Source organism: Salvelinus namaycush, chromosome 39 (assembly GCF_016432855.1).
Source record: "Salvelinus namaycush isolate Seneca chromosome 39, SaNama_1.0, whole genome shotgun sequence".
NCBI lineage: Eukaryota > Metazoa > Chordata > Actinopteri > Salmoniformes > Salmonidae > Salvelinus > Salvelinus namaycush.
Window position 1 is genome coordinate 15,380,368 of NC_052345.1, and position 13,304 is coordinate 15,393,671.

Consider the following 13,304-nt stretch of genomic DNA (forward strand, 5'->3'; position numbering starts at 1 on the left):
AACAGGTTTCTGTGCCAATGCACCACACACAACCAAAAAGCAATGCATAACTGCATACCGATTACCGACTTCATCTTGGTTTACGTTTTCAACACTATAATCAAATAGAGTATGTCAATCTCGACAAACAGAAAATAGATCCCTCCCTACTCAGTATCAAAGGCTTGGCTTGACAATCTACACAATGTCATTCAACTTTTGGGTGTTTTGTAACAGATGTCTCTTGCCATTGATTGAATGGCCAGTGTGCAGTTTGGATGCTGGATTATATTTGAGTGGATAGCGTGCGCAGGTAGGTTACAGGAGACTTTCGAAGTAGCCTAATCAGATGAAAACATTATGACTAGTTGTGTTTCTGACACACACAAAAAAGGTAATATATTTTAAAAGTTAAATGACAAATATTTAGTCTATATTGAAGCCTTAGGTTCTAGATCGAGGAAAAGCCGCTCGGATCAGAAAGGAGGCAGAACGCGCGTTAAACTTTCCTGAATAACAGGGCCTGCTGGGAGCATAGGCCTGTGGCTTCACTATATAGGAAGACTTCGGAGAATGATGATCTGCAACAGACAGTGCATCAGTATCAGAAGTAAAAATACAGCCAGACTGTCCCGTACTGTGCCTTTCTAGACTTTAGAATCTGAGAGTAGACCCACAACTGATCCTAATGGAATTAATGGAATTCAACATTCAAATAACAGGGCTTTTGCACCATTATTTCAATTACATTTTCACTACAATTTACAGTCTAGAGTAGAATTGTGCTCACTTGAAAACAATAATGTCCCTAAGACCATACAAATTGAATTAACTGTATAACAGATTAAAAAAAATTGAAATGTAAAGCAAGCCAACAAAAAACAACAATCATAATTTAAAAATGTAATTAAACTTGCCCCCCTTGTAATAATACTAAACAACCTTAATACAACACCTAACAACCTCACCAAGAGACTTTAGCCTTTTGGTATTGTAGCAAACAGTGGGGCAGGGAATACAACTAAGATTGCTGGCGTGAAAGACAAACATCGTGCCAATAGGGTTAACCCAGTTGCTGGGAATTGCAACGCAATTATCGCAATAGTGAGGTTTGCTACACTGCCCCCTCTGTACTTGAAGGCACAGCCGCCATCTCACTTCAAACACCATTGTAGCAAACGGCAGGACAAGGAAGTTAAACCGAGTCTCTGGCGTGAAAGGCAAACACCCTATGGATCGTGCTAATAGGGTTAATCCACTTGGTAGGAATTGTATCCTTACATGTGACATTTTAGTCATTTAGCAGATGTTCGTATCCATAGCAATTAGGGTGAAGTGCCTTGCTCAAGGGCACATCGACAGACTTTTCACCTAGTCGGCTTGGGGACTCGAACCAGCGAGTTTTCAGTTACTGGCCCAAAGCTCTTAACCGCTAGGCTACCTGCCACCCTCATCATGGCTCATATAGCGAGGATTGTGACAGTATAATGGTTTTTGGAATGACAGTCATAGGGACCAGGGTTTGAGTCACAGTTAGGGTACCCCCAAAAATAATCCACTATATTAGTGTCAGGTGTTGGAGAGCACCATTGAAAGCATGTCCCAGTCGAGTTTTAGTCACAGTACATTTTTTGTTAGGCTAGCAGTGTTTCTGTCAGGATTCTGTACGGCACATATGATGGCTGAGTATTCAAAACAAATGTGCACCCCATTGATTCAAATTATCATGATCTCATTCTGCCAGGTAGGCCTACTTTCCAGTCAACATTTAATTAGCAAGGTTTTGGGGGAAATACATTGAAAATGGACTGCTTCAGCATGAAAGAATAGTTTCATATGAATTAAATTAATCATTATTTTATGTTTGCTTTTTTTACTATTTGGAGAAATGTGAAGAGGGGCATCCGTTATATAGTCAATTACATTTGTATGGCTTAAACAAGATCAGTAGGGAGCTTTTTGAGCTGTGTTTCTTAAGTGTTTTTTTTCATGTGCAATGACGCACCATGCCTCTCCGCTGCCTATCAGCTATTCCTCTATGTTCTTGTGGATTTATGTAGAAAATTGGAGCAGTTTTGAATGATTTTATGTGTGGTATGATTGCTAGTTAGCCTATTGCAGATCTCGACAAACAATCCAGCTACCACTATTGTAACTATGGATAGAGGGCAGAATAGAGTTGACAGTATAGTAAGCATGCAGAAAAGCGTGGTGCATAAGGGAAGTACGAAAACAGCTTGATAGGGGAAGCAGATGAGAAAATGTGGCTATATGGAAGAAATTCTATAGTAAAGCCTGCAAAATGGGATTGTAAAGCAGGGAATAAAATGCACTACTAGTGCTGGAAAAAGTACCCAATTGTCATACTTGAGTAAAAGTAAAGATACCTTAACAGGAAATGACTCAAGTGAAAGTGAAAATCACCCAGTAAAATACTACTTGAGTAAAAGTGTTTGATTATAAATATACTTAAGTATCTAAAGTAAACCTAATTATTTGTTTTAAACTTAAGTATCAAAAGTAAAAGTATAAATCATTTAAAATTCCTTATATTAAGCAAACCAGATGGCACAATTGTTAGTGTTTTTTTAAATTATTTACGGATAGCCAGGGGCACACTCCAACACTCTGACATCATTCAGAAACAAAGCATTTGTGTTTAGTGAGTCGCCAGATCAGAGGCAGTAGAGATGACTAGGGATGTTCTCTTGATAAGTGCGTGAATTGGACAATTTCTGTCCTGCTATTCAAAATGTAACAAGTACTTTTGGGTGTCAGGGAAAATGTATGGAGTAAAATGCACATCATTTCCTTTAGGAATGTAGTGAAGTAAAAGTTGTCAAAAATATAAATAGTAAAGTACAGATACCCCAAAAACATAGTTAAGTAGCACTTTAAAGTATTTTTACTTAAGTACTTTACACCATTGTGCACTACCCTACCCTGTGCCCCCCCCCCAAAAACACAAAACATACACATTTTGACAACCCTCCTCACCCACCCCAGTAAACTTAGAACTATCCCTTAGGGCCTCCAAACGGCTAGGGGTGGAACTGAACTTGTGTAGCTAGTGAACTCATGACAGTGGAGATTGAAATGGGGAGGACAACAAATTGTTAGTTGGTTCAAAGTTATGAGATACCTCAGAGTTGGAAGGGGAGAACCATCCTCGTCAGTGAATTTCATAAAAATAAAAATGGTAAAACATTACAAAAGTTATCCTTTTTGTTGATAGAACTATGCTAAATATAATCATGTCTCCAAATAATTGATTAAAACACATTATTTTTCAAAGAAGGTCTACAGTAGCCTCAACAGCACTCTGTAGTGTAGCACCATTGTGTAGCCGGAGGACAGCTAGCTTCCGTCCTCCTCTGGGTACATTAACTTCAATACAAAACTTAGGAGGATCATGGATGGCACCCCCTTCCACAAACTTCCACAGTACTTATGACAACTTCCGGAGGATGTCCTCCAACCTATCAGAGCACTTGCAGCATGAACTGACATGTTGTCCACCCAATCAAAGGATCAGAAAATGAATCTAGTACCGAAAGCCTAAATTACAGCTAGAGAGCACTGCAATGCATAAAATGTGGTGAGTAGTTGACTCAAAGAGAGTAGTTGAACAGTTTTGAACAAATGAATTTCTTCCAAAATGGAGAAGCAAGAAAGAAATATATATACAGAGATTGTCATTTTTTTCACTTTCAGTTTTACTTACTTAGCTAGCAAATGCAGCTGGCTAGTTTAGCCTACTGAAACACCCTGCTCAAACAGAGGGATGCTGTGTTAGCTAGCTGGCTATGACTATCCAACACAACACTGGAACTCTTCCAAGTCAAGGTTTTACTAATTTATTGCTACCGGGGCCTGCCGGTGTAACTGCTTACTCACTGTACACTGTAAAGTTACTGCATGAATGTAGCGGGTTTACTAACGCGTTAGTTCTATTAGCTATGCTATGACGTTACTTTAGCTAATATGGTGACAACGATGTAGGCTGTGTTTAGCGGTTTGGCCTGGAAAGGTTTTTCCGCCTGGTCACATACAACTGATGTGTTGTGCATTGAAGTCCACAAGCGAAGGGAAGAGGTGAGAGGAGGAGAGCCCATGGATGCGAGAAGGAATACAGCGTGATCAGGGGTATGTTCATTCCACCGATTCTGTTGAAAAACATTTCTTAAACGGAAGAAACGGGGATACACGTACTTGAATTTGTCCAATAGAAACTCTTGCAACTGTTGGACTAATAATTACATCCTATATCAGCTTGATACAGGCAAGTGTGTATTGAATGTCACTGTCCGTCACCTCAAATGTATCTCTCCACCTGTGTGCACCTACGTTGTAAACTTTCATTCATAGGCTAGCTTGTGGCAACCTCATGATGGGTATAGGGACAATTTGAGTATAAAGTTGTAGCCTAAACATATTGCTGTTACAATGAACTGGGTGAATGGAATATGAATGACATTCATCCAATATGCTGTAATAGAAAAATAGGGCCATGCTCATGAAAATACAATCATCCTCCCTCATCTTGAACGGCACTGACCGCCACTACTCCATGTGCCAGACAACTGCTCTGCCTCTTGTAATGTCTGTCTTTATTTATACTAACTAGCTAGAAAGCACTGTATTTGTAGCTACCAGGGGGCTAGCAAATTATGTGAGCTAGCTAGATAGCTAGCTGTCACACCTGTCTGTGGTGTCCTAATCAAATGACAATATGACACAGGTGAGGAGGAGCAGCGCGTGCTCCTTTTCGCTGCGAGTAGCTGTGAAATAGAGTTTACATATTGCCATTTTATTATGTCAAATTAAGAGAAACGTGTCTGACCTTTCCCATTTCTTGACCAATTCTTCTTGAGGAAGAATAGACATGTAGTTATTCGAAGTGAACAAGCAGAAGTGTCAAATTATTGCAGCGAAGACCTTCTTCCGTGTTGTACCACTGACGTATAAAAATAACGTTTATACCACAGACAGAAGGATAAACTCAGACGCTTCACAGGGGCTATAAACCTGAAGCGTTCGTTTTCTCACCACCAAATATGGTAGTGAGAGGAAGTACAGTCGCGGGTAGTGTGAGAGGATGGAACTAGGTTAAACTGGGCCGACATTCTGCACATTTTTTCATCTTTGAAAAATTTGCTCTCAATACATTTCTGTTCCCAAAACTATAATCTGTTACGAACATAGTGCACACATTTTTTATAGACTTGATGCTTTGCCAACGTTTAAAAGGGGGCGTTGTTTAGAAGGAGTGCAACGTCGAATTGAGTTTGTGCACACGCGCACTTCAGAGGTGTTCCCTAAAGAAAATATGCAAATACATGCTACAACGCACCAATAGGATCTCGCTAGCTCGTGCTTGGCTTTGTCCACCTCCTTGCATGTTCTGCCCACTATGCTGCATTTGCTCCAACTGTAAACGACACAGATGCACTGTCTTGGGTTAGCTATAAATATCTTTGGTCGTACCTTGTGTTGTTTCGTAACGTCTCTCCATATGGGCGGAACCAAACAGCGCTTGCCGCGTTCAAAACAACTGGGAACTCGGAAATTTCCGACTTCTTTACTTTCAAAACAGCTGGAAATCTCCGACTGTGATTCGTTTTGAATGATCATCCAAGTTGGAATTCCAAGTCGGAAACTCGGGTATCCTTCTAGAGCTGACGACCACGGACGTTATGATTTTACCTAGTTTTTTCCCGAATTCCCAGTTATCTTGAAAACACCAAGTGTCACACAAAAGTTCACATGTAGCAGTTTCATTGCAGTGGCACTTGTACCGTCTTTCAAACACAACTGAGACAGACTCATAACATATGCATTGTACAAAATGTGCAGCTCAAATCCAAACTTGTCTTTAGTTTGTGGACCCGCATCCTGACTGGTTGCATCACTGCCTGGTATGGCAACTGCTCGGCCTCCGACCGTAAGGCACTAGAGGGTAGTGCGTACGGCCAAATAAAAATTTGATTTGAGTACATCACTGGGGCCAAGCTTCCTGCCATCCAGGACCTCTATACCAGGCGGTGTCAGAGGAAGGCCCTAAAAATTGTCAGACTCCAGCCACCCTAGTCATAGACTGTTCTCTCTGCTAGCGCATGGCAAGCGGTACCGGAGCACCAAGTCTAGGTCCAAAAGGCTTCTGAACTTCTACCCCCTGAAAAGACTCCTGAACAGGTAATCAAATGGCTACCCAGACCCCTATTTTACACTGCAGCTACTCTCTTTTATCTATGCATAGTCACTTTAACTCTACCTACATATACATATTACCTCGACTAACCTGTACCCCCACACATTGACTCTGTACCGGTACCCCATGTATATAGCCTCGCTATTGTTATTTTACTGATGCTCTTTATTTGTTACTTTTATTTTTTTACTTATTTTTCTTAAAACTGCATTGTTGTTTAAGGGCTTGTAAGTAAGCATGTAAGGTCTACTACAGTTGTATTCGGTTCATGTGACAAATACAATTTTGATTTGATTGTACATATTCTGTTCTATATTTGATGATTGCCACCTAGTGGGCATTAGGCAGTAGTACCTTGGACAGCTCCTCAATACCATACAGTAATTTACTTCTGTTGTTACCAAGAAAGCACTTTCAAATGAGATTTTAGGCTTCAAACTGGTCCCCAGTGAATACTATCTGCCTGTAATTCAGTGACCATCTTCCATTCCCGTCTAAAAACCCACCTTTCACGTAATCCCATCCATCCATCGGTTCACCTATTCATCCACTCAATGTTCAACTCTTTCTGATTATCATTTTGTCTGAGATATCTGTATGTAGGTGACTTGAGCTAACTAAATGTATCCACATTGACACAGTCAAATTGAGTTTAAACTAAGATTGCTGCGTGCATTGCAGGTTGAAGCCGGATCAAACATAGAAAGATATGTTACACAAACAAGACAACTTTGAAATCTCATAATTCAAGTTTAATGGTTTGAAAAATTGTAAAGGCGCTATTTTATATTAATTCAAAGTTCTTTCTTTAAACATTATGAATTTCAAGGGAAATAAAGATATGCAACATTATCATTGTCTTATAGGAAGGGAGGCTAGATGAGAAATGGAGAAATCAGGATATGGTTGGTGACACAGACAAACAAGACAGAAATAGCCCTCATATGTAAATGAGATAAGTAGAAGTGAAGGTTGACAGAAGTAGAGCAAAGCGGGTTACATAGCAGACACATTTCAGTCGTGGCAGTGACCCCATGTTGAGGTCAGCTGATGAAACTGAAAGGTAACTGAAGAAATCGGTCTCTGGTTTAAAACAACACAGTGAGACACTTCTAAAGCGCTGTTCCAACTCTGCTGAGGAAAAACTAACATTGAACACGACAGGACTGTGAGAGGGAACAAATACCAATTCAGGACTGGAACCTCTACAGCTTGGTGAACCGTTGAGCACGTTACACATTGTGTTGATATTATGTTACGCATTGTGGAAAATATGAGTTTCCTTTGATAAAGAACCCGAAAGTAGGATACCATCCTAGTCTATCTCTAGACATGCTTCAAGGTTAAAATTAGTACAGAAGAAAATAAGTCACGTACAACTACACATCCTCAGACCTGACATGGGTGACACCCTTACAGACATTTACAGTTATTCATTATTCCATTCAATCACTAAAACTTAATAAATTAGTTCATTCTGAACAGCCCTCGTTCTGAGCGGATCCTTTCTTCAGTGAGCAAAGCACTTCACGTTATTCCAGTTAGACATTAGACGATTCACTTTGACCTTTTGGGGTTTCGTTATCATCTTTTAAAAAAAGTAGCATCTCAAAAAGCTGTTAAAAACAGACGGGTCCTGATTGGCCGATAATCCTTGGGAGTGAGATCCGACGCCCATCAACAAACACGTCTTTGGCCCTCTAACGTCAAGCAGCAGCATGGTGGCACTGACCAGGCTGGATGGGCTTACTTGTCTTGAGAGAGCCTCAGCTTGTAATGCAAGGCAAAAGCTTACCGAACGTTTGAAACAGCCCTACAGTCTGTAGAAAAGTTCAATATCTCTTCCGTGAGCTTGAAGCTCACAAAACAGCCCCTAAAACACTCCAAACTAGCGTGACAAAAAAACAAACATTGAAACTAGAAGATGGAACAGAGTTTTTTTTGTTGGCTGGTCTTTGGTGCTTTAGAAGCACAAGGTGGCTGTACAGAACATTATTTGCATGGGTACGTTGCATTACAATGGAAACATCGTCAATTTCGTCCACTTCCCTCAGTCGAGGCAAAGGGGGTGTCCCCTAACCAAGCAGATATATTTCTTATATACATGGTTAGTTACAAAGGCTAAAATGGTCCTAACAAATGGCTCATGAGTAGTTACTATGGTAACTCCTAAACTAAAATCATCAATCAACCATATCCCCATATGAGCATGCAGCAACACACTTCACTCTTACTGAAAACACAATCCAACTAGCCCAAGTACATGTACGCATTAATACATTTCTATGAATGGAGCAGTAGCAAATGATTAAGCTTTCACCACAAAAAAACATTCACTTCCTCCCTCTATATCCACACCTTTAAAAAAGAATAGCAGTTTGACCTATTCAACCTGTGACCCTGACAGTTCGGGACATTCCATTGGATAGCAAAAGCACACCACACCTAGCTACGGGTCAGGTTCATTCCTGCAGTCAGGGAGAGACGGGAAACACTCATTTTGGGGCGGAATCCATTCAAATTCAAGTCCGAGTAATTGAAATTCAAGAATTTAAAAGGAATCACTGGTTAAGTGTCTCGTGCCAAAAAGAGACGTGTAGATTAATTTGCGAACACATTCAAAATGTGTTAATTCAAATTCCATTTGTGAATTCCAATTTCCAAAATAACCTCTGGCAATTTCTTTTGGCTATTTCTCCAAATGAAAGTTTAGCTAAATTAAAATGTGCCTGTCTGTCCGTCCATCTAGTCACCCAGGAACTGGAAGGTCACCTATACATTGCACATAGCACCCATGAGGACAAACCTCCATACACACATTTTTATGATAAATAGAAATGTAATTATGTCAACAGTAAAAATTCGAACTCTGCTTATTGCTTCTAAACGATACCTCGCTACGGCTTTACCCCAATCTTGACCTATAAACAATTCACCAGGTAGAGACAAACCCCACTGGTGATATGGCAAATACTGTGTATTTTTGCATGTCATTGCAGGTGTGTTTATCGTTTGTGTCGATACAGTATGTGTTTGTGTGTCTTCCTATGTTTGAGCATGTTTGTCTGCAGGTAACAGCGCTTCCCGTTTCTTCAACCTATAAAAAGTGTCCATGTTCTTATGTAACAGCACATCCAGTATCACCAACACCTTGGAAGTGTGCATGCGCGTAAAGTGTTCTAATGCATATATGTAACGACGCATCCCGTTTTTAATCCAGTCCCACAGCTTCTTAAATGAGTGTAACAATTGCTTGATCTGGCATTGCGCTCCATGGGTGCGACACTTCCCACACCTACCAAAGTCTCAGCAAGCAGAAAATGTTCTGCCAACGTTCTGTTCAGCAGCCCAGGAGAAAGCTGGGAAGATATATACACAGCCTGCTGCAAGAAAAATGGAGCCCTTTAAATCACAAGTCTTTGTTTTCAGTTTCTCAACTGCCGACATTTTCTTTATCCTCTGTTGTGCAAGCATGCTTCAGATCCACATTGTGACTGACTAATAGTAGTACAGGTTTGAGGTGGTTAGGGCGGAAAGTGTGGACTGTGAAGGCTGGAGGAGCTGGGACTTGTAGTTCAGAAGAGGAAGAAGTGTAGTCCTTGGCAAGAGTTGTAGTCCTCTACCTGGAGATCATGGAGCTGGACTGGGAGTGGTTAGAGGTGGCGTGGCTGAGCTGGGAGAAACCACTGTGGCTCGACTCCAAACTGGTCATAGAGCCCCTGAGAGAGTAAAAAAAAAAAGGTTAGATTAATTTATTTAAATGTTTTATTATTGTTGGCCTAAGGTTTTAGAACTACATACTAAATGGGCTTAAAACAGACCTGGGTGCAAAAACTATTTGAAATGTTTCAATTTATTTGAGTGTTTGCATTAGTTGTGATAGGTGGGAGGGGTTTGCACTTGTGGAACTCGTTTATTGGTTATATTGCAAAAGGAAAGCTCTATCAAGCACAGCTTAAGTATAAATTTTATTTTATTTTATTGTCACATAGGAAATGATTTCAAACAGTATTTGATCCCTGGTCTGGTATTAATGCCCAGCTCAAGCTCCTGCTTTGTCAAGTCCAGTGCCGAATAGTGTGGCTCATGCAGCAAGTCAAACCAAACGGAGGTGAATCCACTCTGTGTGACATTCATTTAGCATACTGCACTAAATAGGTTCTTCTAACCCACGGTGACTAAAACATGGTCTCTCATGCTTCAGTGACAGTTTTGAGGGGCATGAATGAAAAGACTTCTTATCCATATCAACCAATTTGCAGCGGCAGAAAAACACAGCAGGGATCATCAGCTACATTCAGCTGGGGGCCGATTTTGTCTTGAGCAGGTGGTCGGGGGGCCGGAACATAATTACAAATCATTTGTAGACTGTAAATTGACCGCAAGAAGCTCAAACAGATATCATATTTGAAATAAAACCTATTAATTTTACATTTACTTAGATTTGTATGACGTCACGTGCCTCTATTATGCATGGGAATACTTGGGAACAGATTTCCTGAATTAAAAATCCCTTTTATCAGTCTTTTATGTCCAACAATGAAAATAAATAAAACCACATGAAAATAAATAAAACCACCCGCGAGCCGCCAGTTGGGGAACCCTGAAATACAGGTAGCCCTTCGTGGCAAAGGAGGAAGGCAACTCGAAACAAAAAAAGCATGTGTCTGTTAGTCATTCATGCAAGCAAGGGTGAGACTAGCTAGCTTAGTGAGTGTGAGTGGCCTTTCTCTAGCTGAAGCACAAAAGCCTAGCATTGCTGGTGAGGTAATGCTCAAATAAAGCCATACGCGAAGGGTCAGGATGCTAGCATCTTAGAGCTGTCGTTAACTGTTAAATGGGAGTTCTCGTAAGCAACCAAACGCAATGCAAAGCTAAAGGAACACAAGTCCACTTACAAACTTTGAACGTCAAAGCAAGCCGTTCTTCACAGGAAGAGACAGAAGGAGTGAAAGAGGGGTTGGTGAGCGACAAGAGGACAGGAGCGCATTGAAAAGAAAGAGTGGAGGGTAAAAAGGACACCTCTCTCTTTAGGAGGGGAAGCCTACACTTGGCACTTCATAATGGCTACAATGGACATTAATGTCAATATTGTGTACAAAAAATATAAAATGGAAAAAAGTGATGATACAATACAATAATAACACAAAATATAGTACGATTTAAAAAAAAAATACATTTACTTTGATGACCCATTTGGTATCAGCTCACACACACTGCTACTCACCTGAAGTCCTCGGAGCCAATGACCTCTGTGTAGTACATGACTTTGCACTTGTGTGAGGAGACCTGCAGGGAGGCGAGGACGTCGTCCACGCGGGGCAGGTTGGTGGAGGCGCTGCCCGGCATGGTGTGGAACCTCCACTGCAGGATGTAGAACCCGGGCCACCTGGTCACGTGGGAACCCTGGGAGAGGAACGGCGAGAGGGGGAGGAGAGGGACGGCGAGAGGGAGAGGGACGGCGAGAGGGAGAGGGACGGCGAGAGGGAGAGGGACGGCGAGAGGGGGAGGAGAGGGACGGCGAGAGGGAGAGATGTGGGGGGAAAGAGATGCATTAGAGAGGTTTTAATCATGGTCAATCTGATTGTTATTTTAAAAATCACACTTAACACTAAACAACTGGTTTCAACATTGGTGTAATACGCAAACCTGTATATTTTCATGAAGTCAATCTTAATTCATTAATTCAGTCAAGAGATTCTCAGGCACTGACAAAGAGCCACCTGCATGCCTGATGTCTTTCTCAATACTATGAACAGCTAGTGTGCTGCTCCAGTGCTGACCTGCACGCTCTCCCCCTCCTTGCAGGTGAGTGGTGACTCCACCATGCTGTAGTCCAGGCCTAAGGTCCAGGACTTGTCTATGAGCTGGACGTTGTTCCCCCCGGGGGTGGTGACGCTGCTGTGTTGCCCCACTAGGGGGTCCTTGCGGGGGGTTTGGGGGGCACGCTTAGAGTGGTAGAGGTGGAAGACCACGTCGCCCTTACACACGTCAAAGTCCCAGGTGATCACGGAGGCGGCGTCGATGATCTCGAGCACCACCTGGGAGGGAACGCAGGGAGATGAAGAGAGGAGGGTTGAAGGAGGGAGGGGAGAGAAAAGGAGAAAGAGGGGGAGGGATGAGAAGAGTAGAAGTAAAAGAAAGAGATTGAAAAAGAATTAGAGAGAAAAGAACAGATGACAGAGGGAGATAAGACAGCAGTTTCTACCGACTAGTTACCACATGGCTCCTTTTATAACAGATTATATAATCTATCTACTTTTATGTAACAGAAACAAAAGAACAAATGGGTGCAGATTCCTCTCAAAGCAACGTTCAATTTGTGACAGAACAGTGGCTAAATGTCTGAAGATCAGTTTGAATGCACTTCCAGGACTTCTCCAGTGGGTGGCAGTGTCGGTCAAGGAACTTATTTCTCCTTCTCCCCCCCACAAACAACTTCAAAAGCTCCAGCTCAGGCCACAGTCGCCCCGCTCTCCTCGAGTCCTCTCTGCTCCACCCCAGCCGAGGTGCACTGTGTTGGGGCTCACCTCGTGGGGCGCTCCCTTGAAGACGCTGGCACTCTGGTAGATAGTCTCTGTCCACAGGCTGATGTCTTCGTTCTCCAGCTCCTCTGCAGTACGGTACAGAGATTTGGGAACCAGGCCTCCCTCTGGGACTTCACACTGCACACAGAATTAGGCCATATGAGAAACTAAAACGTCATAGGAAGTACATGTCATTCTGCTCCACAAGGACAATATCATTTATATGCATGCACAGACGCTCACAGACGCGAAAAAGGGATACAAACGTTATCATGGCAACCACACGACAATGTGACTATGTTGGGTGATGACACCACACATGACACCACACACGCACGCGCCCCCACACAGTGACTCACCATACACTCTCCTCCCAGGAAGTCAGGGATGACCTCCTTGTCTATGTAGTCCAGCAGGCCACCGGGGCCCTGGTAGTCATTACCAGCGTAGATCAGGAACTTCTTACGGGTGTTCTCGTCGATGAAGGGGCTCACCTGTGCACAGGACAGAGACGGTGGGACGAGTCAACACCCTACTGCTCCCACCTAAATACATCATGCCTAACTGCAGCTTATCTAGTGCCCTAT

At 42.2% G+C, this 13,304-nt stretch overlaps 2 protein-coding genes across 3 annotated transcripts in view; both read right to left on the minus strand.

Moving 5' to 3' along the window:
* The window catches only part of LOC120032534 (endonuclease V-like), a 58,454-nt gene extending 53,499 nt beyond the window's left edge, over positions 1-4,955 (minus strand). For both annotated transcript variants that reach the window (XM_038978674.1, XM_038978676.1), the window contains exon 1: positions 4,823-4,955. In XM_038978674.1, the coding sequence (XP_038834602.1) occupies positions 4,823-4,866 (44 nt within the window). In that variant the 5' untranslated portion in view covers positions 4,867-4,955. The remainder of the gene's footprint in view (positions 1-4,822) is intronic.
* A 1,972-nt stretch (positions 4,956-6,927) lies between these two features.
* LOC120032820 (SEC14-like protein 1) overlaps positions 6,928-13,304 on the minus strand; it is a 69,479-nt gene continuing 63,102 nt past the window's right edge. Inside the window, exons 12-16 of the mRNA XM_038979007.1 lie at positions 13,077-13,211; positions 12,721-12,855; positions 11,974-12,231; positions 11,418-11,596; positions 6,928-9,909 (exon numbers count right to left, since the gene is read on the minus strand). Of these exons, the coding sequence (XP_038834935.1) occupies positions 9,810-9,909; positions 11,418-11,596; positions 11,974-12,231; positions 12,721-12,855; positions 13,077-13,211 (807 nt within the window). The 3' untranslated portion in view covers positions 6,928-9,809. The remainder of the gene's footprint in view (positions 9,910-11,417; positions 11,597-11,973; positions 12,232-12,720; positions 12,856-13,076; positions 13,212-13,304) is intronic.